The 26,922-nt window shown below is 43.4% G+C and overlaps 1 protein-coding gene across 2 annotated transcripts; it reads left to right on the top strand.

Annotated features, from left to right (window-relative positions):
• Positions 1-26,667, top strand: LOC129811454 (grainyhead-like protein 1 homolog). 2 transcript variants are annotated; one of them, XM_055862765.1, is made up of 15 exons: positions 1-168; positions 3,189-3,375; positions 5,181-5,260; positions 5,802-6,153; positions 6,920-7,002; positions 7,546-7,699; positions 7,987-8,098; positions 10,124-10,218; positions 12,834-13,080; positions 13,348-13,475; positions 17,859-17,887; positions 19,307-19,392; positions 22,795-22,880; positions 24,105-24,169; positions 24,355-26,667. In XM_055862765.1, the coding sequence occupies exons 1-15, from the start codon at positions 149-151 to the stop codon at positions 24,467-24,469; spliced, it is 1,839 nt and encodes a 612-aa protein (XP_055718740.1). In that variant the 5' UTR covers positions 1-148; the 3' UTR covers positions 24,470-26,667. The 2 variants fall into 2 exon arrangements, with proteins under 2 accessions (XP_055718740.1, XP_055718738.1); XM_055862763.1 differs by lacking the exon at positions 1-168 and having other exon boundaries at positions 1,401-3,375.
• The last annotated feature ends 255 nt before the right edge of the window (positions 26,668-26,922 follow it).

The raw sequence follows: 26,922 nt of genomic DNA, 5'->3' as shown, positions 1-26,922 counted from the left end.
TCTACACTCCAAAAGCGAGAAAAGCTGACAAAACCCGTTCGTTCAGAGACACCTTTGCCGTGGCCCTCATCGTGCTTGAGTTTTTCTGGTGAAAGTAGACAGATCGGATTTACAGTACCAACTAGAAAGTCCAGTTCCACCAACCGAGATGTCACAGGATCATGACAAGTAAGTGTTTTTATTCACCACTGCAAGTCCAGCAGAACCAACGTGTTGAGCTCTAACAGTTTACTGAACTTTGGTGCAAAATGACCAATGGATATTTCTTTAGGTGGTTTACCCGCGCAGGTGGATTCTAACGGAGTTTCCTGGACTGTGTGAAAGTTGACTTTTTTCCTGCCAGGCAAAACGACTATGATTCAATCTCCTTCTTCATTGTGCTTAGTGATTCAATCTCTATTTATCGTGTTTAGGATCCGTGTGAGCGCCGTTTGGGGTTCATAGCTACAAGCGCTGTTTCTCTGGTCGGGTTCCAGCCTGCACCGCACAGGTGTATATCTCGGCACCTGTCGTGCTAGTTCAGGCGCCTGTTCCGAGTAACGTTCTGCCAACCCGTGTGTTATTGATGGGCGGTTCATTATTTGATTTGGCTCACAGTTATGTGGTTAGACTTTATTTTGTTTGTCGAAGATATTCGTCTTAACCCCCCCATATTATTTTCCTAGTTGAGGTTTGAAATGTATTATTTGATGCCCTAATCCATGGTTGCAATGGCATTTCTAATCGATCATGCAATTTGAATCGAAAAAATATCATAATTGTCTTGTAGGATTTTAATCTTTGCTCCAGAGTGGTAATGTGTGAATGTATTTTGTCAGTTTTTGAGGGCAATGACAAGGAGACTGTTGACTCCAGTGAAATCGTACACCTTTTAGGCGTTGGCCCCTTTAGTCAGAGGAACAATGTAAGCAAGATTTTCTCCGTTGTATTGTAGACACAGTCACTGGACGAATAATTCATGTTGACATAATTATTTAATTGATTGAGATAGTCAATACGAAAATGTTATATTAAGAAAAGGGATTATAATATTCACAAATAGGCCCTTGTTAAAGAAACATGATACAATGATAAAGACGAGCTTTTTCGATTTCTTTTCTTAATCTCATCATTTTCAAACGATTAATTTAGGCCTTACCGCATAGGCCAGCCTGTTTCACGTGATATCAAAATACGGTGTGAGGCAAATGGGTTCTCTCTCTTCAACCTTTCAGGAAAAACAATTTAGGCTAAGCTATTTTTCCAGTATCCAATTTAATGCTTTTTTCCACATTGAAAACTTTTAGCTATCCTCTTTTGTTTTACAGTGGATTGCATATCATCCAAATTTGTCTGGGGGGGGGGGGGGGGGGGGGGGGGGGGGGGTGAATAACGGATCTATCGGGTTGCAAATCCCTAACGCCCCAATTCGACCCGGGAAACATTTTGTGAATGAAACAATTAGATATTGGATTACTAATAATACGTTTGCCTTGATCATTCCGAATAAAATAATTTGCTGTAGCAACTATAGCTTGGAAACCATCCGTACATTCTATTTGTGCCACTCTGGAGACGCTTTTGTGTGAATTGAGGACAGAAAATGTATATGTCTCTTATCTCACACTAGCCTCTATAGCATTTGGTTTGTTAATTTAAGGGAGTATATTTAAGGAATTGAACAAATAAGGCGTGTCTTTTTGTCTAAGATGTCATCATTGTTTGCACTTTAAATATTGTGCTAAAAATTAAACCTCAAAGGTTCTGTTTGTGACTGTAAAATAATTCAGTTAAAAATAAAGGCAAACTATTTGTTAAAACAATATTTGTGTGATCATCATACACATGTATATAACATAGAATTACACCATGCATGTTAGCCTACATTCAAATCACTGAAATACTACAATCTAATTGTTCAATAATGTAGGGCTTGTGGGCTATGTAACCCTCTCACATTCTATGCAATACATCTTGGTAAAAATTACTTATAGGCTTACTGTAAGTACCAAAATTGTAGAAAGTGTAATAATGGACCCTTTCTCTAATACGTAGAATCACCCATCCTGTATGCTCACTCCTATGTTCTCAAGGTAGATACACTTTTGTTCCTTGTACCTAATCGACCATGACTGACTGACTGACTGACTGACTGACTGTCTGATACAGTACAGAGAGGATGACTGATTCTCTTTGGCATTGAGTCCGTTAAGGGCCTATGATTATGATGATGACGATGATTGTTCCAAACAGGTTCTTTAAAAATAAAACAACAACCCAGTCATATAAACTCTGGAATGTTGTACTAGATCCCTCCCTGGAGACAACAGACAGGTAACCAATAGGAAACACTTAACTGAAGACAGGTAACCAATAGGAAACACTTAACTGAAGACAGAGACAGGTAACCAATAGGAAACACTTAACAACATACAGGTAACCAATAGGAAACACTTAACTGAAGACAGGTAACCAATAGGAAACACTTAACTGAAGACAGAGACAGGTAACCAATAGGAAACACTTAACAGTCGACAGGTAACCAATATGAAACACTTCACAGCAGACAGGTAACCAATAGGAAACGCTTTACAGCAGACAGATAATCAATAGGAAACACTTAACAGCAGACAGGTAACCAATAGGAAACACTTAACAGCAGAAAGGTAACCAATAGGAAACACTTAACAGTAGACAGGTAACCAATAGGAAACACTTAACAGCAGACAGGTAGAGCAGTAGAGCATCTTTTCTCTCACAGGTTGCTGAGATTTGTCTCACAATCGACTTTCTTGTACAACAGGTCTGGAAGATAAAGAGTGACGTTGTTGATATCTCCAACCTGTTCGTCGGTTGTGAACAATGCAGTGATTGTTGCTCTGACTGTCTGTTGAATTACGTGCTGTCAGTCTGGCCTATCCATCTGATGTGAGTGACTCCCTGTCTGAATCTGAAGTGAACCAGTTAGAGAAAAAGGACCATATTAACTAAATATTTATAACTCAGTCCGTCTTTTGTGTGTAGCTAATAATTATGCAGCTCCTGGTTTTGACATACACTTTATCTAGCTAGCACATGTTACTTTCCTTCAATAAATTTGTCACTGCACTCCTGCTAACATGTTTCTGCTTCTCTCTCTCTCTCTCTCTCTCTCTCTCTTTTTCCTCCGTTCTCCGTCTCTTCTCCCTTCTCTTTCTCCCCCTCCCCAGTAAGAGGCCAGTCCTGTTGTTGCAGAATGAGCCCAGCTACGGTCAGCGTCGGCCCTACACCAACGAAGACGAGGCGTGGAAGTCGTTCCTGGAGAACCCCCTGACGGCCGCCACCAAGGCAATGATGAGCATCAACGGGGACGAGGACAGCGCCGCCGCCCTGGGCGTGCTCTACGACTACTACAAGGTAACACAGGACCCAGGCTGGTCGAATACAGCCTGGCACCCTTACTACACGCTAACACAGGACCCAGGCTGGTCGACTACAGGCTGGTACGACTACTACAAGGTAACACAGGACCCAGGCTGGTCGACTACAGGCTGGTGTGCCTACTACAAGGTAACACAGGACCCAGGCTGGTCGACTACAGGCTGGTACGCCTAATACAAGGTAACACAGGACCCAGGCTGGTCGACTACAGGCTGGAATGCCTGCTACAAGGTAACACAGGACCCAGGCTGGTCGACTACAGGCTGGTATGCATGCTACAAGGTAACACAGGACCCAGGCTGGTCGACTACAGGCTGGTATGCCTGCTACAAGGTAACACAGGACCCAGGCTGGTCGAGTACAGGCTGGTATGCCTGCTACAAGGTAACACAGGACCCAGGCTGGTCGAATACAGGCTGGCACCCTTACTACACGCTAACACAGGACCCAGGCTGGTCGACTACAGGCTGGTACGCCTACTACAAGGTAACACAGGACCCAGGCTGGTCGACTACAGGCTGGTACGCCTGCTACAAGGTAACACAGGACCCAGGCTGGTCGACTATATGCTGGTACGCCTGCTACAAGGTAACACAGGACCCAGGCTGGTCGACTACAGGCTGGTATGCCTGCTACAAGGTAACACAGGACCCAGGCTGGTCGAATACAGGCTGGTATGCATGCTACAAGGTAACACAGGACCCAGGCTGGTCGAATACAGGCTGGTATGCCTGCTACAAGGTAACACAGGACCCAGGCTGGTTGACTACTGGCTGGTATGACTATTACAAGGTGGCCTAAAAAAACAAGAATCAGTTGAGTCATTACTGATACAGGAGCTGTGCTCACCCACAGGTGTCATGACACTGTTGAGGTACGACATAAATCTGAGCCTTATAGACGAGGCCTACAACTCTAATAGCAACACAACCTCTCCAGTTATTACTGATACAGGAGCCATGTTCACCCACAGTTATTACAGATACAAGAGCCATGTTCACCCACAGTTATTACTGATACAGGAGCCATGTTCACCCACAGTTATTACAGATACAAGAGCCATGTTCACCCACAGTTATTACTGATACAGGAGCCATGTTCACCCACAGTTATTACTGATACAGGAGCCATGTTCACCCACAGTTATTACTGATACAGGAGCCATGTTCACCCACAGTTATTACAGATACAAGAGCCATGTTCACCCACAGTTATTACTGATACAGGAGCCATGTTCACCCACAGTTATTACAGATACAAGAGCCATGTTCACCCACAGTTATTACTGATACAGGAGCCATGTTCACCCACAGTTATTACTGATACAGGAGCCATGTTCACCCACAGTTATTACAGATACAGGAGCCATGTTCACCCACAGTTATTACTGATACAGAAGCCATGTTCACCCACAGTTATTACTGATACAGAAGCCATGTTCACCCACAGTTATTACTGATCCAGGAGCCATGTTCACCCACAGTTATTACTGATACAGGAGCCATGTTCACCCACAGTTATTACTGATACAGAAGCCATGTTCACCCACAGGTGTTACGACACTGTTCCACAACAATCCGAGCCATAGAGATCGACAGCGTTGGAGAAACTAATTGAATTAACAGCTGTGAGGTCTTAGTACTATTGCCTCTTAGTTCCGACTGAAGTAGCTTTACTTCCTGCATCTGTGAAACAGCAAAAACTAGCCGTGTTGTCTATGTAGACATGGTTCTATTGGATGTGGTCAGACTCACAGCGGCTGTGTTTACCTTCCCATGCAGGTGCCCAGAGAGAAGAGAACAATATCCCAGACCAAGACAGAGTCAATGGGCTCTGATGTGGATCCCAACAAAAGGTCCATGTAGGTAGAACATCCCTTTACAAACCACTGGGGAGGGCAAATGTGCTGTGTGCGCATGTGTGCATTTATAGGAACTACTAGGATTTTAGAAGTGAGAGGAATACAGGTCCTCCACACACCTCACCACCTCTCACTACACCTCACTACAACTTACCTTACCACACCTCACCTCACTACACCTCACCACACCTCACTACACCTTACCTTACCACACCTCACCTCACCACACCTCACTACACCTTACCTTACCAGACCTCACCTCAACTCACTACACCTTACCTTACCTCACCTCACCACACCTCACTACACCTTACCTTACCACACCTCACCTCACCACACCTCACTACACCTTACCTTACCTCACCTCACCACATCTCACCTCACTACACCTTACCTCACCTCACCACATCTCACCTCACTACACCTTATCTCACCTTGCCACACCACACCTCACCTCACCTTACCACACCGTCAGTTTGGTCCTTGTGATATTTCATCATAAACTGACATTTTACCTGCCATGTTTTTTGTTTTTCTTCAGGCACTTGATGGCCCCCCTGCAGGAAGCTTCCGTGGCGTCAGTGGAGAGCAGGATCCAGTTCCTGAAGGGCCCCATCAACATCCTGCTGCCCAACCAGCTAACTGGCCAGGACAACAAGAGAGGGGTCCTTTTCCCCTCCCCGGACACCACTGTCACCGTCTCCATCGCCGCCGCCCCCAACTATCCCAACGTCAAGATGGAGGTGCCCTCCCACAACTTCCACTGTGCCGAGTCCGACAGCCACACGGCAGAGTTCGCCAGGCAGCTTACACACAGCCAGTTCAGCCCTAGCACCCAGCCCCGTACCCCCGACTCCACCTTCCCAGAGACCTACAAGGATGGTTCCCAAGAGGTGTGGACACAACAACAGGAATCCAATAGCCTCTTCTCTAGTCTAAAACCCCCACCACCCTCCTCCACACCCCCACTCTCAGATCTCTCTCTCCAGTCAGACAATAACCCTTTCACCTGAGCCTCTGGAGCTTACAACAGTGGGTCTCAACCCTCCCTGTTTTTATTTGAACATTCCAAAATAGCAGGCCAGTGTGTTATTATGCCATTGTCTGGCCCACACAATAAAGTGCTGTACTATTTCCCCCCTTCAATAGCTCAGGCCTTTATCTCTCCTCGCTCTCCATTTAACCTGGAGGGGGATTACCTTGGAAAGGGATAACCCAACACAACCCCCTTCACACGGGGAGCAGAGGAAGGAGTGAGGGAAGGAGAGAGGGAAGGGGTGAGGGAAGGAGAGAGGGAGGGTAGGATGGGAAGTGGCTTGTTTCCACTTCAGTGAGAGAGAGCAAGAGAGAGAGAGAGAGAGAGAGAGAGAGCAAGAGAGAGAGAGAAAGTGTAACAGAGAAAAATAATGGTAGAGATGCAGCGAGACAGTGTAAGAAAGAAAGAAACACTAAGAGAGAGAGAGAGAGAGAGAGAGAGAGAGAGAGAGAGAGAGAGAGAGAGAGAGAGAGAGAGAGAGAGAGAGAGAGAGAGAGAGAGAGAGAGAGGGCTCCCAATACTCCCTGTAACCCCTGAGAGCGCTAGCTACAACCCTTGTCATGGAGGCTTGTCTAAATCCAGACCCTCTCTCCCCACTTCTCTGTCCTCTTTGTGTGCCACAGGTGTTTTCCTTCCCAGGGGATCTCCAGTTACGCATGGCCTCCATCTCGGCAGAGGAATACAGCGTGTTTGACACCGTGCCTGGGTAAGCCCTCCAGTCCGGCGCCTGCCCGCTGTCGCTCGCACCCCCCGCCATTCAGCCCCTGATAGGAGAATAACCTCATTCACTACAGTCACCTGGGGGTCAGCAGATTCCCTCAGTTTAAAAGCTACAATGCCAAACATAATGTTATCAGGGACTCAATCTAACCAATGGGAAGGGACTGATGAGGGTGGTCTTATTCAAGGGGTGACATTTGCAATGTATTTCAGATGTGGAAAATATAGATAATCAATATTTGCATAAGGTATATTCATAAATACTGAAAACACGTCTAGATTGTTTAGAATAAAGATAGATACCAGATAAACATCAGCTGAATACTAGATACATTACCTTTTCCATCTCTAGGCCTACTCTTTCCCTAGCCTGAAATCCAGGCCTGTTTTGTGCCAAACATATGACATGGAGTACAAGGAGTGGAATGTCAGCACAAAGCAGGTCTGGATTTCAGGCTACTCTTTCCCTAAAGGAAAATACAAATGTAGCCTACTGTGGTTTTGTCACTAATATTTATTTCCTGATTAGGAATAATTTTGAGTACACCCTGGATGCTTCCAAGTCGCTGCGTCAGAAGACAGGTGACGGTACCATGACGTACCTGAACAAGGGCCAGTTCTACCCCATCAGCCTCAGGGAGACAGACAACAGCAAGCTGCAGCACCCCATCAGCAAAGTCAGGGTAAGACCACACCACCAAGCTAGTTAGTTGCTCTACATTAGTTCATGGTCAATAACAGAAAACTTTTAGATTGGTCCTTGTCTGTAACTAAATATGTGCAGATAATTTGGCTAGGTCTCTCATGTTAAAGATACATTTTTTGATAGAATAAACAGAGAAATCTTAGTCTAGTTGGTAGCTATTATGCTAATAGTAGCTAATGTACTAACAAGTAGGAACTTGTTAAGTGGAATGTGTCAGTTAAGCTAGCATGATTGATGGCCCTGGGGTTGTGTGCACCATTTCAGAGTGTGGTGATGGTGGTGTTCGGGGAGGAGAAGTGCAGAGACGACCAGCTGAAGCACTGGAAGTACTGGCACTCCAGACAGCACACAGCCAAACAGAGGTGTCTTGATATTGGTAAGAGCCTATGCTACTGAAACCTACATGGAACACTAGTCCTCACAAACTCTTGAAGGAGACGCTACACCAAGACATGAAATACCTCATTTACGGTGCAAAGCACAAGTTAGTACAAGTTTTCAACTGTTATTATCTAAAGCGAGGAAAGACAAAAAACTGGCTAAAACATGAGTTGATTTACCCTTTAAGATTGTTCATGAACCTTAAATGTTTTATTACCTCTGGGTAAATAACAGGGGCAAACTTCACATTACAAACGCTTATTAAATCAGGCCATAGTTTTTATGTCACATAAAGTCACCAGAAGTACTGCCTGAATGGTTCTGAATACATTTCATCATATTTACCTGACACTCTTCTTACCATACCATCCTGCGCTGTCACGAGTCACTTTTGTTCCCTGAGTTGTTGTGCAACAGTCACCTTCCATCTCCTCCCCCGTGTCACATGCTGTCTCTGTCTCAGCTCAACTCTCATGACCTAGACAGAGAAGCAGCCAGCTAGCCAAGGAGCCAGGCAGACAGACCCACCAAATGAGCCAAAACCTCTATTCCACCTTAAATAAATAACTTAGTAGGAGATCACGTCTCCCTTGTCCATATACTCTTATTCTAAAAGGGAAAAAATATCCTGGATCTGATTGGTTGAACCTTAACAAACCTCTTTAGAACAATACACATGATTGGATGGAGGGTGATAATGTGAGTGGATATGGGACAAGGCCAGTTGTCCTATTTACTTTTACTTCACTACATTCCTAAATAAATGAATGTACTTTTTACTCCATACATTTTCCCTGACACCCAAAAGTACTCGTTACATTTTGAATGCTTAGCAGGACAGAAAAATGGTCAAATTCACGCACTTATCAAGAGAACATCCCTGGTCATCCCTACTGCCTCTGATCTGGCAGACTCTCTAAACACAAATGCTTAGTTTGTAAATTATGTGTGAGTGTTGGAGTGTGCCCCTCACTATCCGTAAAATATGCTGTCTGGTTTGTTTAGTATAAAGAATTTGAAATGATTTATACTTTTACTTTTGATACTTAAGTATATTTTAGCAATTACATTTACATTTGATACTTAAGTATATTTAAAACCAAATACTTTTAGACTTTTACTCAAGTAGTATTTTACTGGGGGACTTTTTCTTGAATCGTTTTCTATTAAGGTATCTATACTTTCACTCAAGTATGACAATTGGGTACTTTTTCCACCACTGCCTATTTGTTAATGATACCTGTGTCAACTGAGCTCCATGGTGGCTCCCTGTCGGGACAATACATCAGCTTAATTCTCTGGAGGTAGACTGATCAATCTTACTCTGCATGCACACACTGTGAAAGGAGAACTTAGTTCTGCTTGACAGAGGAAAGTGTATTGTCTCACTTGCAGTCTGACTTTGATGGAAGGACTGTGGGCGAAAGGTGACCATTGAGACAACCTGCTTGCTTTCGATTAAAGTAGTCAGTCAGCAACGTAGAAGTGCCCTACTAAAACAGTGTGGTTTCTGGCATAGGGGTATAGGTCTAATAAGGGACTTTGATGGGATTGGTCAGAATGTAAAGTTTGGAGACAAGCGCCTCAATTTCCGATAAATGGCATAGTGAAAAGGTTTTCTGAAGGATTAGACTTGTAGTACTACAACGCAAGACTACGAGACCAATACCACGGAGCAAGCTTTTTAAGCCGCACCTTTTGAGGACAAAAAGCTTGTTTGTTTATCAAACATCTAAGATGTGGGATGGGTGCTCACCAGGGTGGGAGCCCATTCTCAATGGTTGTATCTAATACAAGCTACTGACCTTCACTTCATTCTTATGCAAGGTTCCTAAAACCTTTAATTCAGCCCAGTCCTAATAGTGATAATAATAATACTAATAAAATAGCCTTCCACCTCTCCATACTTAGTTTCATAACTTAGCCACCGCCACGCTTATCTTAGCGCCCTCTCTTCATTGAGCGTCTTATGTCAGTGCTAACTGTACTAACAGCCCATGATGTGTCCCATGGTTCCCAGCTGACTACAAAGAGAGCTTCAACACAATCAGCAACATTGAGGAGATCTCCTACAACGCCATCTCCTTCACCTGGGACATCAATGAGGAGGCTAAGGTGAGATATAGGAAACACACCTTTTGGTATGAGGAATCAGAGAACAAAGGTGAAGAGAGATGGAAAGATAATTGTAAGCCTAGTTGTTTTCCCTAGAACACATGATGATGCCAAGTGTTTCTGGAGGATTCGGTTCATCTGATCACAATTTCCTCATCAACATTCTGTGTAAATGTGGCTGATGATTCTTCCAAAAATAGACTGCCTTCCCTTGCTCTGAAGGTTAGGATGTGTTTTGGCCATCACAGAAAAGGTGTCAGGTGATGCAAACCAATTTGTCAGCAAGCGATCGTCACACGCTTTGTCCTTTGTTTTCTTCTAAACGCCTATTATGGAAAGTGGTCCTTCGAGTTTTGATCTTAAAATAAAGACATTTATTGGCCCTTGGGGAGTTTTTCCAGTGTTTTGGGTCTATGGTTGCTTAGAGACCATAGTGAATAGGTGTGTAGGTGTTTGTCTGCCGTCGAGGCCACATGCTGAACTCGTTCTCGTCACCCCAGTTACTGAGCTAAAGTGATGCACGTACAAGGGAGGCCTAAGGATCTAGGACTTGCCTAGTGCCTAACAATGGGAGTTGGAATGAGGAAACGCGGCAGGGGGGCAGAACTGGATTTGACAGCTAGCGATGGAATCCCGTCCGACCGGGTACGAGGTGACAGACATAATCCACCGTCCCTGACCAGTTTGTTGGGTTGTGAGGGATGGCGTCAACAGACAATCTCACAGACGCTTTAGCTAGCGCTCTATGTTCATGGGGTGCTATGACACTGCTACTGTTGACTGTTGTACTGTTAGCCTGGGATGCACAAACAGACTAACAGCTAGACAGTTCATCTATCCCTTCCATCTCCTTGCTCTTTGGCTTTCACTGAGAGACACACACACACACACGCGTGTGTGCGTGTGTGCGTGTGTATGTGTGTGTGTGTGTGTGTGTGTGTGTGTGTGTGTGTGTGTGTGTGTGTGTGTGTGTGTGTGTGTGTGTGTGTGTGTGTGTGTGTGTGTGTGTGTGTGTGTGTGTGTGTGTGCGAGTGAAAGACGCTTTACCTTCTCTCGCTGTGTCCCCTGATGATTTAATAACTTAGGCACACACAGTTTACTCAGAAGGAGGAAATGAAACAAGGAAATGAAACAAGGCAGAGTAGGAGCAGCCTTTCTCAAATGTTGACACGCTTTGGGCTTCTTGACAAAACACTCTGCATGAGAATAGAACATTATACGATGAGATCATCTTTACTGAAGATGAGCAATTGCAAAAACGTTAAAATGGAACATACTTGTATTCGTAGCTCGTGAAACTATGTTGCACCATACATGACTTTACATGAAGTTAGCCACATAGTTTCTTACCACTTTGGGTAACCAGCAGGCTATTTGATTAAACCAAGGATCTCATTTAGAAAACTAGTTACATTCTGCTTAAAATGAACTGCAAAAACGTGTTACGAAATAGTTACTAGGTGGCTATACCAATAAATTAACAGTTCAGTCTAACTACATCAAATCTGTGCAACTTGCAGTAAAGGTTTTTCAGCATAGTGGTTATATGTTAAGTAAGCATATTGAAATAGTTATTTCTCTAGTAAGCGATCTATTGAAATAGCTTTCGGCAACCTTGTTTTAATGGTTGGCACTAAAACCAAGAGTCAACATGTAATTACCACTCTCTGCCAAAAGAGGGAGACACACACCAGTTCAGTGAAGACAGCCTGTTCATAAACAAGGAACCAGACAAAGACATCCTTTGTCAGTGGGAATGCTCTTGAATAACTATTATCTAATTTACTGTGTATGGAACATCAGTTAATGACAAAGAATATAATTAACATTTTACAATTTGCATTATTATTATTATTTTATTTAAAAAATGTATTCATTTTTTTAATGTAACCTTTATTTAACTAGGCAAGTCAGTTAAGAACAAATTCTTATTTACAATGACGGCCTACCCCGGTCAAACCCGGACGATGCTGGGCCAATTGTGCGCCGCCCTATGGGACTCCCAACCACGGCCGGATGTGATACAGCCTGGATACAAACCACGGACCGTAGTGACGCCTCTTACATTGAGATGCAGTGACTTAGACCGCTGCACCACTTATCAGTCACATTTATCTGCTTTCGTTCTTGTAATATCTGTATGCCAATAACAAATCCTATTATTCTCACAAAAACTGTCCCTGCAGCGTTGGTGGTCATATTCTCTAAACTCAGTCCCAACCTCTGACGCACTGTATGCCACTTCTGTGTCCAGAATATATAAACAAGGTATATGCCTTAAGTGTAAGATACCATGCACTGTGCACAATCACTATAATGTTTAACATAGAGGCAATGGAACACATCTCTTTTGTTAATATATCAAACTCCCACCTCCTCCCCCTCCCTTCTGTCCGCCCCCATCCTCCTATGAGCCAGTCAGGAACCACCTCCTATGTAATTCAATGTAATTCCAATTTGCATGTTATGTGTTGCTATGCACAGTTTTAATGTGCCTGAATTTCTCCACAAACAAAATTCAAAAAACAAAGTCATAAATCTTGCTCCTCCTCTTCTGCCTTCATCATCCTCTTCCTCCTCTTCCTCATTTTCCTTCTCCTCTTCCTCCTCCTCAGATCTTCATCTCGGTCAACTGTCTGAGCACAGACTTCTCTTCCCAGAAGGGTGTGAAAGGCCTGCCCCTGAACCTGCAGATAGACACCTACAGCTACAACAACCGCAGCAACAAGCCCATCCACCGGGCCTTCTGCCAGATCAAGGTGTTCTGTGACAAGGGAGCTGAGAGGAAGATCAGAGACGAGGAGAAGAAGCAGTCCCGTAGGAAGGGCAAGAGCACCGACCTCAACACCAGTCTGGGATCATGTGAGTTCCCACTGAACACACACACACACACACACACACACACACACACACACACACACACACACACACACACACACACACACACACACACACACACACACACACACACACACACACACACACACACACACACACACACACACACAGTCAAAGCATGTGTATACGCGCTTATATTATGCTATATTTTTTGTGATCACACACACACGTCTATCTTGCAATGATGCTCATCAACAAGTCTCATTATTTGTCATTTTTGCCCCTCCATAGATGTGGACGTTAAAGTCCCTTTCCTTCAGAAGCGTAATGATGTCACAACCTTTAAGATGATGACTGACTTTGAGACCCAGCCGGTTCTCTTTATACCTGATATCCACTTCTCCATCTTCCAGCGCCATGTGAGTACCTAGCCCCTAAACACTGATATGTGGTCAGTTTTTCATTTTACCCTCTAAAGGTTAAGGTTAGGACTTGGGGAGGGTAAGCTGATCCTAGATCTGTGTCTAAGGGTCAGCATTCTGGGCTAGGTCACGGGTTATGCAGAGTATAGCTACCACATAAATCATGTTAATCAACGAAACCTGTGGCATTCAAACTGATATAAAATCACCGTTTGGTTTTCCTAGTATAGTGTAGTTGTGGTGATAAGGCTGTTATCAGATTCATTGGAACAAAATGATAAACCCCAACCCCAACGTTAAAACATTTTTAAAAAACATTGTTTTTATCTATGTACACTCCCGTTCAAAAGTTTGAGGTCACTTAGAAATGTCCTTGTTTTTGAAAGAAAATCAAATTTTTTGTCCATCGAAATAACATCAAATTGATCAGAAATACAGTGTAGACATTGTTAATGTTGTAAATGACTATTGTAGCTGGAAATGGCAGATTTTTTATGGAATATCTACGTAGGCGTACAGAGGCCCATTATCAGCAACCATCACTCCTGTGTTCCAATGGCACGTTGTGATAGCTAATCCAAGTTGATCATTTTAGAAGGCTAATTGATCATTAGAAAAACCTTTTGCAATTATGTTAGCACAGCTGAAAACTGTTGTCTGATTAAAGAAGCAATAAAACTGGCCTTCTTTAGGCTAGTTGAGTATCTGGAGCATCAGCATTTGTGGGTTCGATTACAGGCTCAAAATGGCCAGAAACAAACTTTCTTCTGAAACTTGTCAGTCTATTCTTGTTCAGAGGAATTAAGGCTATTCCATGCAAGAAATTGCCAACAAACTGAAAATCTCGTACAACGCTGTGTACTACTCCCTTCGCAGAACAGCACAACGTGCCATTGGAACACAGGAGTGATGGTTGCTGATAATGGGCCCCTGTACGCCTATGTAGATATTCCATAAAAAATCTGCCGTTTCCAGCTACAATAGTCATTTACAACATCAACAATGTCTACACTGTACTTTTGATCAATGTGATGTTAATTTAATGGACAAAAAAAAAAATCTTTAAAAAACAAGGAAATTTCTAAGTGACCCCAAACTTTTGAACGGTAGTGTATATTTGCACAAGTGGTTAACAACAGCCATTCCTTTAGATAACATAGTAGTTATATCTATTAAGATAATATACAGTACTTGGTGCAGATTCAATCATAAAAACCGTATCAAAGGGCATTTGAATGCAACTTCAATCAGCCTCTGACTACCAAAGAGTCCAGTCCACCCTCTCCATGTCTCTTTCAGACTTCTAAAGAGCCACTCATTCTGGCAGTCCTTCACTAAATACCAGGAGTTCTTTAGAGAGTGGATATCCCCTAAGGCAATCTTACTTTAGGGTGTATTGGCTTTTGCCTATTGTTAATAGATGAATTAGAGACCAAACCCTAGTGTTTGAAGTCTAAGCCCTGAACACCATTGATGTCCAGTGATTTTCTGGGGATCCGTAGTGCATTATGGGGGATCAGAGTTGAGACATTTCAGAAGTGTTCCCAAAAATTCCCAGGTTTTCCAGAAATCCTGGTTGAAATAACAGAATAGTTTATTTTGGAACTCTACATAGGGGGATGTGCTATGTCTATGCCATGTTATGACCTTGTATAGCCCGCCCAGCACTCCTCATGACAGTCATTCCTCTCCAGCTGGTTGGGCCAGGTGACGGGTCATTTCTCTCCAGCTGGTTGGGCCAGGTGACGGGTCATTCCTCTCCAGCTGGTTGGGCCAGGTCACGGGTCATTCCTCTCTAGCTGGTTGGGCCAGGTGACAGGTCATTCCTCTCCAGCTGGTTGGGCCAGGTCACGGGTCATTCCTCTCTAGCTGGTTGGGCCAGGTCACGGGTCATTCCTCTCCAGCTGGTTGGGCCAGGTCACGGGTCATTCCTCTCTAGCTGGTTGGGCCAGGTGACGGGTCCCAGACCCCACACTCTGGCAGTCGGCACTCGCAGAGTGGTGTTCTCTGGGATGTATATACGATCACCATGGACAAGCAGCTCTTTCTGTTTTCAAGACCTATTAGAAAGAACGGACTAGTCGACTGGTGCCTGGCCAATGTCATTGTCACTTTGTCACTATGAGATCAGAGGGTTTGTCCCAAATGGCACCCAACAGTAGTGCAGTACACTACTGTTGACCATAGCCCTATGGGCCTTAGTCAAAAGTAGTGCATCTATTTCATATATAGTGCACTACTTTTGACTAGGGACAAAACGTAGTGCACTATATAGGGAGCTATTTCAGACACAACCATATAATTTGTTATGATTTTTTTAACCTTTATTTAACTAGGCAAGTCAGTTAAGAACAAATTCTTATTTTCAATGACAGCCTAGGAACAGTGGGTTAGCTGCCTTGTTCAGTGGCAGAAGGACAGATTTTTACCTTGTCAGCTCTGGGATTCAATCTTGCAACCTTTCAGTTACTAGTCCAACACTCTAACCACCAGGCTACCTGGGTCACACCTTATGTGGTTGTTGGCTGGTAAACAGTTTCAACTCCTACTCAGGTCAAGGTGCAGGTCAAGGTGACTAAAATATACAGTGTTTGGCCAATTGGCCAGGATACTGTAATCATGTAATATCATGGGATCGGGGGTTGGTTATATAACCTGGGAGGTTCCAGTGCCATCTGATAGGTGGAGATGGCCTTGGGAGAGATCCCAAGGTTTCTAGGTGTGTGAGTCAAATTATCTTACATGGTGCTTCAACGAATCCAAACATGTTTGGAATCACTCTCATATGTGTGCATATCTCATCATTTCAATATCATTGATTATGGAAGCCCAGTGGTTTCTTAATACGGCACCTAATGCAGTATGTCTAGAGTAGACTGCACCTGTTGCACTTGTGACTTGGCTTGATGCGAAGGGGACAGGAGACAGAGGGGAGTGTAGCACACGTCTGTCTACGTGTGGTATGTCAGGTCGCTCTCTCCATTCCCCAACAACACACCTCTTCCTGGCACTAGCAGTGCTCCTAGCCACCCCTGGACTCTGAACCCTCCTTGGCTTAGCAATGTGATATCACATGGCCCTCAGGGTGGTTGCAGGAAGCCTAGAGTGAACCATTTTCCCTAGACTTGTAAGATGGGCAGACAGTTGTTTTGATTCATCCCTGTGGCTCTGTAGAAAGTGAACTTTGACTGCCCCCTGTTGGCAACAGTGGCACCAAGGTCCGTTCATGAGGTTTGCGTATTTGAAAATATTATTGCAACAGAAAACGAACATGAGTGTTTCACATTGGACAAGTCCAGGTAGTCCCTCCCTGTTTCAGTCCGTTTGGTGCATAATGAACATGACCCAGCTGAGCTGACTGAGTTCTCTGGTTTCTGGGCCACATGACGTTGCTGACATGCAGGGTGGACCGAGCTGAAAATAAACCTTTACTGTTTACCATTCTGATCCAGCCTGGAAGGAAAACATTTCTTTTGACACACGATTGGCATAAAATGGCAACCCAGTAAATCTCTAGCGCTCCTATCAGTTAGTGATTAGCAGGGGGACTTGGTTTCCTCTGAGAATAGACTATTGATGTGGTCTGGTCCAGGTGTTTAGTACGTGCTCCTTAACTACATAGTGGAGGAGTACACACTAACAACCAGAGATAACATTGATTATACATTCCATAATTCCCTCTAAAATATGGACACTGCTTAGTTACAACACACGACTGCACTCTGTTACCTGTGAATGTGTTTAGTATTGATAAGACAATCAATGAAGGAATGGAAACCAGGTTAGAAGGCAAGTGGGCCAATTAAATGTATCCTTCTAACCAGGTCAGAGAGCGAGTGGGCCAATTAAATGTATCCTTCTAACCAGGTCAGAGAGCGAGTGGGCCAATTAAATGTATCCTTCTAACCAGGTCAGAGAGCGAGTGGGCCAATTAAATGTATCCTTCTAACCAGGTCAGAGAGCGAGTGGGCCAATTAAATGGATCCTTCTAACCAGGTTGCACTTATCTTGTGCTGCAAGAATGGCCTTTTGGATTTAGGAATCAAAATGTTACTCAAAATAATCTGCACTGCATATTACAGTAATAAATTAAAGCATGCTCTCATGTTGAGGGGAAAATATTTAAATCATATCAAAAACACTGCCATCAGTTTTGATTCAAGAGGTCCCTTAGGATTGTTGACACGGCCCACAAAGTTCAATAGACCTGTTCCATATTAGATCAAATTACCTCTTTCATATGTATGACTGTGTTATTTCACCCTTGACCCATATCATTCCCTCCCCTCATTCTCTGTTCTCTCCCTCTTTCTCCATCTTCACCTGCTTTCTCCCTCTTCTCTCTCTTTCTCCCTCTATTCTCTCTCTTTCTCCATGCAGCCCTTCTCACAAGAAGATGGAGAGGAAAGGTGAGTTCCTGGAAACATTGACTTCACGCTAATTAGTTTTATTGGACAAGTAGGTGGAAAAGGGCTGGAGTAAATAAAGTATGGCCACTCATATGGTTGCTGTTGGACCGAGACAACCTTTAGCTCTTCCAGTTTCAACCTTTAGCTCTTCCAGTTTCAACCTTTAGCTCTTCCAGTTTCAACCTTTAGCTCTTCCAGTTTCCACCTTTAGCTCTTCCAGTTTCCACCTTTAGCTCTTCCAGTTTCCACCTTTAGCTCTTCCAGTTTCAAACTTTAGCTCTTCCAGTGTCCACCTTTAGCTCTTCCAGTTTCAACCTTTAGCTCTTCCAGTGTCAACCTTTAGCTCTTCCAGTTTCAACCTTTAGCTCTTACAGTTTCCACCTTTAGTTCTTCCAGTTTCCACCTTTAGCTCTTCCAGTTTCAACCTTTAGCTCTTCCAGTTTCCACCTTTAGCTCTTCCAGTTTCAACCTTTAGCTCTTCCAGTGTCAACCTTTAGCTCTTCCAGTTTCAACCTTTAGCTCTTCCAGTTTCCACCTTTAGTTCTTCCAGTTTCCACCTTTAGTTCTTCCAGTTTCAACCTTTAGCTCTTCCAGTTTCCACCTTTAGCTCTTCCAGTTTCCACCTTTAGCTCTTCCAGTTTCCACCTTTAGCTCTTCCTGTTTCAACCTTTAGCTCTTCCTGTTTCAACCTTTAGCTCTTCCAGTTTCAATCTTTAGGTCTTCCAGTTTCCACCTTTAGCTCTTCCAGTTTCAACCTTTAGCTCTTCCAGTTTCCACCTTTAGCTCTTCCAGTTTCAACCTTTAGCTCTTCCAGTTTCAACCTTTAGCTCTTCCAGTTTCCACCTTTAGCTCTTCCAGTTTCAACCTTTAGCTCTTCCAGTTTCCACCTTTAGCTCTTCCAGTTTCCACCTTTAGCTCTTCCAGTGTCCACCTTTAGCTCTTCCAGTTTCCACCTTTAGTTCTTCCAGTTTCAATCTTTAGCTCTTCCAGTTTCAACCTTTAGCTCTTCCAGTTTCAACCTTTAGCTCTTCCAGTTTCCACCTTTAGCTCTTCCAGTTTCAATCTTTAGCTCTTCCAGTTTCCACCTTTAGCTCTTCCAGTTTCCACCTTTAGCTACACCAGTGAAAACCCCCTGTTTCACGTGAAGAGTCTAAACTTCTAAGAAAGACGCCGAGAGTTGTTTGTGTCATGGTCTATTACGTAGTTGTTAGGGTTGTTAGGGTGGTTGTTAGGGTTGTTAGGGTGGTTGTTAGGGTGGTTTGGATGGTTGTTAGGGTTGTTAGGATGGTTTGGGTGGTTGTTAGGGCCTTCCTGCTATTTCTCTGGAAGAGGGCCTCACAGGCTTAACTGGAGTGTGTGTGTGTGTGCGTGCGTGCGCATAAGCGCTCTAAACCAACCTGTCGTGTGTGTCCATTGCAGTTCGGGCATGAAGAGATCGCTCTACGCTGAGGATGAGTTTGGTTCACCTTCCAATAAGCTGTCCAGAATGGACAAGCCCAAGAAAGGTATGACGTGTGTGTGTGCCCACCCACCAATGCGCTGTGTATACACTACTGATAAGGTCACTGTCTACCATGAAACCAGAGAGAGAGAGCTAGGTATGGAGAGGGAGGAGTGTGTGTGTTATGGCTTGCCTTGAAGGCCACCAACACCCCACCACACACACACACCTTACCCATAGATGTGAGGCACGTGATTTCTTATTTACCCAGCTCCTGAAAACACAACAGCATTATCCCCCTTCCCACCGTGAACATCACAATATCATTGTTCATTCTCACCTCTCTCACACACAAGGACACGTTCTTCATCCTTCATCAGCATATGAACACACATGCAAACACACACAGAAAAACATACACACAGAGAGCTGGGCAGTATTTTTGTTCAATTCATTAGAAATACGTATATCAACTACCTTTGACTGTTTTGTAATTTGCATTTCATTAGCCTGTTACAATCCATGTAACAAGACACTTTCGAGAGTTGTAATTTTTGTTTTCAAAATACTTTTCTATACCATTTTGTTATGGTGGTTCACAATTTTGTAGCCCCCTTTTAGCCTGCATTGTTGTCAGAATCTGATTGCACTATAGTGTTATAAGAGACTCTGTTAAATGACCTAAATGTAAATGTCAAAATTAACACTTGCAAAGCATGCTGAGTATTATTCTAAAGCACTCCGACCCCGAAACTAGGCCAATAAAAAACCCAGTGTGCTTTGCAGTTGATCATTTACATTTTGGTCATTTAGAGACGCTCTTATGCAGAGTGACTTACAAGTAGTGCATTAAACTAGGGTAGATGAAAAAACATATCACAGTCATAGCAAGTGCCAAAAGTGTCCCTGAAAATTGCACATACAGTGAGCTCCAAAAGTATTGGGACAGTGAGCTCCAAAAGTATTGGGACAGTGAGCAATTAATTGTTGTTTTGGCTCTGTACTCCAGCACATTGGATTTGAAATCATACAATGATTACGAAGTTAAAGTGCATACTGTCATCTTTAATCTGAGGGCATTTACATCCATATCGGGTGAACCGTTTAGAAATTACACCACTTTCTGTACATAATCTCCCCATTTTAGAGGACCAAAAGTATTGAGACAAATTCACTTATGTGTATTAAAGTAGTCAAAAGTGTAGTATTTAGTCCCATATTTATAGCACGCAATGCTTACATCAAGCTTGTGACTTAACAAACTTTGTTGGATGCATTTGCTGTTTGTTTTGGTTGTGTTTCAGAGTATTTTGTAAAAATAACCTATAACTTCCGTTCTCAAAGCATTATTGAAACCTCTCAGGAAAACTTTCAAGGAACCAGAGTAAAACGCTCTCAGAACCTCCCTGCAACCTAAAGATAAACGTTCCTAGAACAGGCAGCATTTTCACTTCTGTTTTCAGAACATTTAAAAAACGTTAAATTTTACTGGTCAGGAAACGTATGGCTTCGTTCCCACAACCAATGTCAAACCAACAACATACCAAATCAAATCAAATTCTATTTGTCACATGTGCCGAATAGAACAGGTGTAGGCTTTACCATGAAATGCTTACTTACTAGCCCTTTTTTGCAAAAAATAAAAAAGGAAATAGTAATAAAATAACAACGAGACTATATACAAGGCGTAACGGTACCAAGTCAATGTGGGAACAAGGTAGTTGAGGTAATTGAGGTAGTATGTACATACATACTGAACAAAAATATAAACGCAACATGTAAAGTGTTGGTCCCATGTTTCATGAGCTGAAATAAAAGATCCCAGAAATGTTCCATTTGCACAAATTTGTTTACATCTCTGTTAATGAGCATTTCTCCTTTGCCAAGATAATCAATCCATCTGACATGTGTGGCATATCAAGAAACTGATTAAACAGCATGATCATTACACAGGTTCACGTTGTACAGGGGACAATAAAAGGCCATTCTAAAATGTGCAGTTTTGTCACACAACACAATGCCACAGATGTCTCTGTTTTGAGGGAGCATGCAACTGGCATGCTGACTGCAAGATTGTCCACCAGAGCAATTGCCAGAGAATTTGATGTTATTTTCTCTACCATAAGCCACCTCAACTTCATTTTAGAGAATTTGGCTGTGAATTATTTTTTTATGTAACCTTTATTTAACAACGCAAGTCAGTTAAGAACAAATTATTATTTACAATGACGGCCTACACCGGCCAAACCCAGACGACGCTGGGCCAATTGTGCGCCGCCCTATGGGACTCCCAATCACAGCCGGTTGTGATACAGCCGATTGTGATACAGCCTGGCTCGAACCAGGGTGTCTGTAGTGACGTCAGAAATCATCTCAGGAAAGCTCATCTCCGTTCTCGTCGTCCTCACCAGGGTTTTGACCTGACTGCAGTTTGGCATCGTAACCGACTTCAGTTTACAAATGCTCACCTTCCATGGCCACTGGCACGCTGGAGAATTGTGCTGTTGGCGGATGAATCCAGGTTTCCACTGTACCCGGCAGATGCCAGACCACATGTATTGCATCATGTGGGCGAGCAGTTTGCTGATGTCAACGTTGTGAACAGAGTGCCCCATGGTGGCAGTGGGGTTATGGTATGGGCAGGCATAAGCAATGAACACAATATAATTTTATAGATGGCAATTTGATTGTTGGCATGCTCTAGATCGACGTGTACGACAGCGTTCCAGTTCCCGCCGATAACCAACAACTTCGCACAGCCATTGAAGAGGAGTGGGACAACATTCCACAGGCCACAATGAACAGCCTGATCAACTCTATGCAAAGGAGATGTCTCGCTGTATGAAGTAAATGGTGGTCACACCAGATACGGACTGTTTTTCTGTTCCAATCCCCTAGGGTATCTGTGATCAACAGACGCATACCCTCATTCCCATGTGAAATCAATAGATTAGGGCCTAATGAATTTATTTCAATTGACTGATTTTCTTTATGAAATGTAACTCAGTTGCCTAGCAGTTAAGCACGTTGGGTCAGTAACCGAAAGGTTACTTGTTCGAATCCCGGAGCCGACTAGGTGAAAAATCTGACTATGTACCCTTGAGCAAGGCAGTAAACCCTACTTGCTCCTGTAAGTTGCTCTGGATAAGAGCGTCTGCTAAAAATGTTGAATGTTGCGTTTATATAGCAGCAGTGCGCTGTGTGTTACTACGCTGTGTGAGGTATTGGCTACTTGAGACTGGGACATAGTGAGATGCTCAGATGCCCAAACCCACATCAAGGGCTTTACCACTGTTAGCTTCAGCAGAAAAGATATCTGACTTTGCCAAGTTAATGTGTTGTGTGATTCAGGGTGTGTGTCCTGCTATGACCATTTCAGTGTGTCCGTGTGTGAGTCCATTTCTGTTTGTTGTGTGTGTGTGAGTGATCAATATGTCTCACTGCATGCCTCGTCTCTCCTGTGTAGTTCTGCTGTACGTGCGTAGGGAGACAGAGGAGGTGTTTGATGCGGTCATGCTGAAGAACCCAACAATGAACGGGCTGGTGGAAGCAGTAAGTTCTTACTCAATATGAACAGGAAATTAACACTGCCAGACATATGGTGTCCGTTATGGGAGGCTGGTCACATTGCATCACTCCAGTGACATGGTGGGTGGCACTGTTTGTGACACGGCCCACTCTGCCACACAGACTCCTCTATCCTGCAATTACCCATGTCCACTATCTGTCTCTCTCAGCTTGATCCTAATTCAACTCAGCATGAGCGAGAGGGAGAGCTATGACCTCAACTCTTTCCTCAAAATGAAGTAGAGGGACAGACAGAGAGCGAGAGAGAATGAGAAAGGAGGATGCTCAAGGAGGACAGAGGCATTACCATGTGTAGGGTCTCCGCTTCTCCGTACAGTCATTCAGCCTTCCCGTCACGTGGGGGTGCTGTGGTTCTGATCAGGGGGGTCTGTCTGTCTGGCGTAGTGCACTAAGACAAAGGTGACAGGATATCCCTCAGCAGGGGGCAGCCTCAAGGTCTGTGAGGAAACTAGACATGGGTCTCCAACCGCCTCCGCAACAGGCCAAATGAGTCCTGACAGGACTGGACCTGGCCTCTCAGCAGGCCAAATGAGTCGTGACAGGACTCTCAATAGGCCAAATGAGTCGTGACAAGACTGGACCTGGCCTCTTAACAGGCCAAATGAGTCGTGACAGGACTGGACCTGGCCTCTCAACAGGCCAAATGAGTCGTGACAGGACTAGACCTGGCCTCTCAACAGGCCAAATGAGTCATGACAGGACTGGACCTGGCCTCTCAACAGGCCAAATGAGTCGTGGCAGGACTGGACCTGGCCTCTCAACAGGCCAAATGAGTCATGACATGACTGGACCTGGCCTCTCAACAGGCCAAATGAGTCGTGGCAGGACTGGACCTGGCCTCTCAACAGGCCAAATGAGTCATGACATGACTGGACCTGGCCTCTCAACAGGCCAAATGAGTCATGACATGACTGGACCTGGCCTCTCAACAGGCCAAATGAGTCATGACAGGACTATACCTGGCCTCTTAGTTTCTCTGGGAGGGAAGTGTAGTCAGCTGGGGAGAAAATGTGGGCAAAGATACCGCACACCTCTCTTTTCTTTCCTGGTTGAATTCAGATTCTGTTTAATGTCTGCTATTCGACCTGAGTAATTGTTAGAGTGGTGTATTGTATATTTCATTTCCATTCTCTTCTTTCAATAGAGAGACTACTGTATTACAAGCCTTTGTTGCTCCGCTTCTTCTAGATATCCGAGAAATACAACGTGCCGCTCCAGAAAGTAGGGAAAGTCTACAAGAAATGCAAGAAAGGGTAAGTTGTTCTCATCAATGGTAAATCTATTTACCATGATTTAAGAATTCTACAACAAGTAAGTTATATTTGTGAAGAATCAGGCCTTTTATGTATTTTTACACAACATAAGACTCTGACCATAGAAATGTAATGATTCGATGTTATTACTGCGATACTGACATTTCTATCTGTCCCTCTGTTAGGATTCTAGTCAACATGGATGACAACATCATCAAACACTATTCCAACGAAGACACCTTCCAGATCTCTATGGAGGAGCTAGGGGGCATTTATAAACTCACCCTGACTGAAATCTGATTGGCCCAAAGGGAGGGGTGGGGAGTGATTGACACTATCACTGCTCAGTCCGCAAAGAGTGTGGCGATAGGGCAGCTTGTAAAGTTGTTGTAAATGTAAAGACTCTTAGTTTACAGATACACATGGCATTGGCCCAGGCACCAAAAATGGACAGAATGTCTCAGACATTAGCCATATCTACAGTCCACTAGCCTGGTCCCAGATCTGTTGTTAGGCTTGCCAATGATCAGCATAGACAGATCTGGGACCAGGTTTAAACTGTCCACCTGTCTAAGAGTCCGTGTTCTTCTTTATTTGTGACGTCACTAATACAAGTTACAAAGCCACTACTCTTATGCCATGATGACATTGTGTTGATGGCTTGATGTAGACTTTTCATACATTTTTGATACTTTTGTATTTAAGAATTGAGTCTGACAAGAAGCCCTCTTAGCTATGTCTTATAGGTATGCTGAGGCCATTTGAGAATCTTTGTTTATTTGTGTGGCGTGTCTCTCAGTATCTTTGTGTTGTACATGGTATAAGTGAAAGCATCAGTCTAATAGTGCATTGCTTTTGGCATTAGCGTCATAGTGATCTGGAGATGTATGCAATCGTTTAGCCTGGTCCTCGATCTGTTTGGTGTGTCTTGCCAATTCATGTGGGGATTGTCAAGCCAAACAAAACAAGACAGTGAAAACACAACTGGGACCAGGCTAGCTATCCTTATGCCTCAGGCTGCATTCTATCTGCCCCCTTGGAAAGGGTTGTCACTAGTTACCACAGCTACAAAGTCAACAATTGTCCAGATTGTAAAATGAATGAAAACTAAAATGCAGCTTTTTGGTCTTAATTTAAGGTTAGGGTTAGGAATAAGGTTAGCAGTGTGGTTAAGGTTAGGGTTAAGGCTCGTGTAAGGTTTAAAATCAGATTTTAAAGAAGAACATTTTTAGAAATAGCCGAGGTTTAGCCATGACTATGACTATGTGGCTGTGGTAACTAGTGACGAACCTCGGAAAGCCATAGTACTGAAGACAGATCTTAATCTATTAAACTAGGATATCTAGTAGGATATCTATTAGGATATCTATTAGGATATCTATTAGGATATCTATTAGGAGATCTAGTAGGATATTTCGCACACAAGGTGAGTGCAAACGCGTATTGTAAATAGAGAGGATGGATTGGCCTGGTTGGCTTACTCACTGTATTGATACTAAACATCCTGGCAGTATTTAGTATGTATGTAATGTACACGCTACCACAGTCTGGCAGTTAGTATGATATAATCTGTGTTTGTTGCTACTGTATGTGTGTTTTGAGAATGAGCATGTAATGTATGTGTGTGTCATATGGATTCTGAATATGATGGAGAGCAGACATTTTCCCTCATACTGCTTTAGCATATGGCCTCTTCATAAGTATTACATGTCAAAAAATGATAATAAGATAAAAATGTATCAACCCTTCTGTCACTCAGCTATGGTGTGAATAGGATTCAGACCACAGGAGGCTGCTGAGGGGAGGTCGGCTCATAATAATGGCCAGAACAGAGCAAATGGAATGGCATCGAACAACTGGAAACCACGTTTAATGTATTTGATGCCCTTCCACTGATTCCACTCCAGTCAATACCACGAGCCTGTTCTCCCCAGTAAAGGTGCCACCAACCTCCTGTGATTGACTATTAGTCTATTAGTACAAAGGAAGTGCAATAAGTCAGTGATTGAAGCTCAAACACATTCAGATGGACAGATTTTCCCTTTATTTTCATACACATATCAGACACAGTAATAGTGTGATAACATGACATTTGTGTCCATTTGAAAATGTGGGGGACATTTCTTTCCTTGTGTACCTTCGCAGCTCCTATTTGCACCAGAGTAACAAAGTGATGCTCCAGTGCTTATGAATAATTTCAGCCAGTAGTTTTAAAAGTAGTGCTCACGAGCCAAAACCTGTTCCCGGATATTGTCGACTATGTTATCCATTTCGTATGATAAGTTACGTCCTGCAACAACAAAAAAATGCCTTAAAATGTTTTATTCGTATGATATGTTAAGTGCTTAATATCCCGGACTGCATCTTTAATGTCTATATATTTATTATGAGAATGGGAAATAGGGTATTTTTTTACCATATACACTGAACAAAAATATAAATGCAACAATTAAAATGTTGGTTTTCATGAGCTGAAATAAAAGATCCCAGATATTTTCCATATGCACAAAAAGCTTATTTCTCTAAAATGTTTTGCACAAATTTGTTTACATCCCTGTGAGTGAGCATTTCTCTTTTGCCAAGATAATCCATCCACCTGACAGGTGTGGCATATCAAGGAGCTGATTAAACAGCATGATCATTACACAGGTGCACCTTGTGCTGGGGACAATTAAAGGTCTCTCTAAAATGTGCAGTTTTATCACACAATAAAATGCCACAGATGTCTCAAGTTTTGAGGGAGCGTGCAATTG

This window comes from Salvelinus fontinalis, chromosome 15 (genome assembly GCF_029448725.1).
Source record: "Salvelinus fontinalis isolate EN_2023a chromosome 15, ASM2944872v1, whole genome shotgun sequence".
In the NCBI taxonomy this organism is placed as follows: Eukaryota; Metazoa; Chordata; class Actinopteri; order Salmoniformes; family Salmonidae; genus Salvelinus; species Salvelinus fontinalis.
This window is presented reverse-complemented; position numbering and strand designations above follow the sequence as displayed.

Excerpts from the sequence above, each read along its gene's own strand:
- LOC129811454 (XM_055862763.1), top strand. The coding sequence starts at position 3,055 with ATGTTACTTTCCTTCAATAAATTTGTCACTGCACTCCTGCTAACATGT. Across the intron at positions 8,099-10,123 it reads ACAGAGGTGTCTTGATATTG|CTGACTACAAAGAGAGCTTC; the intron begins GTAAGAGCCTAT and ends CATGGTTCCCAG. Across the intron at positions 10,219-12,833 it reads ACATCAATGAGGAGGCTAAG|ATCTTCATCTCGGTCAACTG; the intron begins GTGAGATATAGG and ends CCTCCTCCTCAG.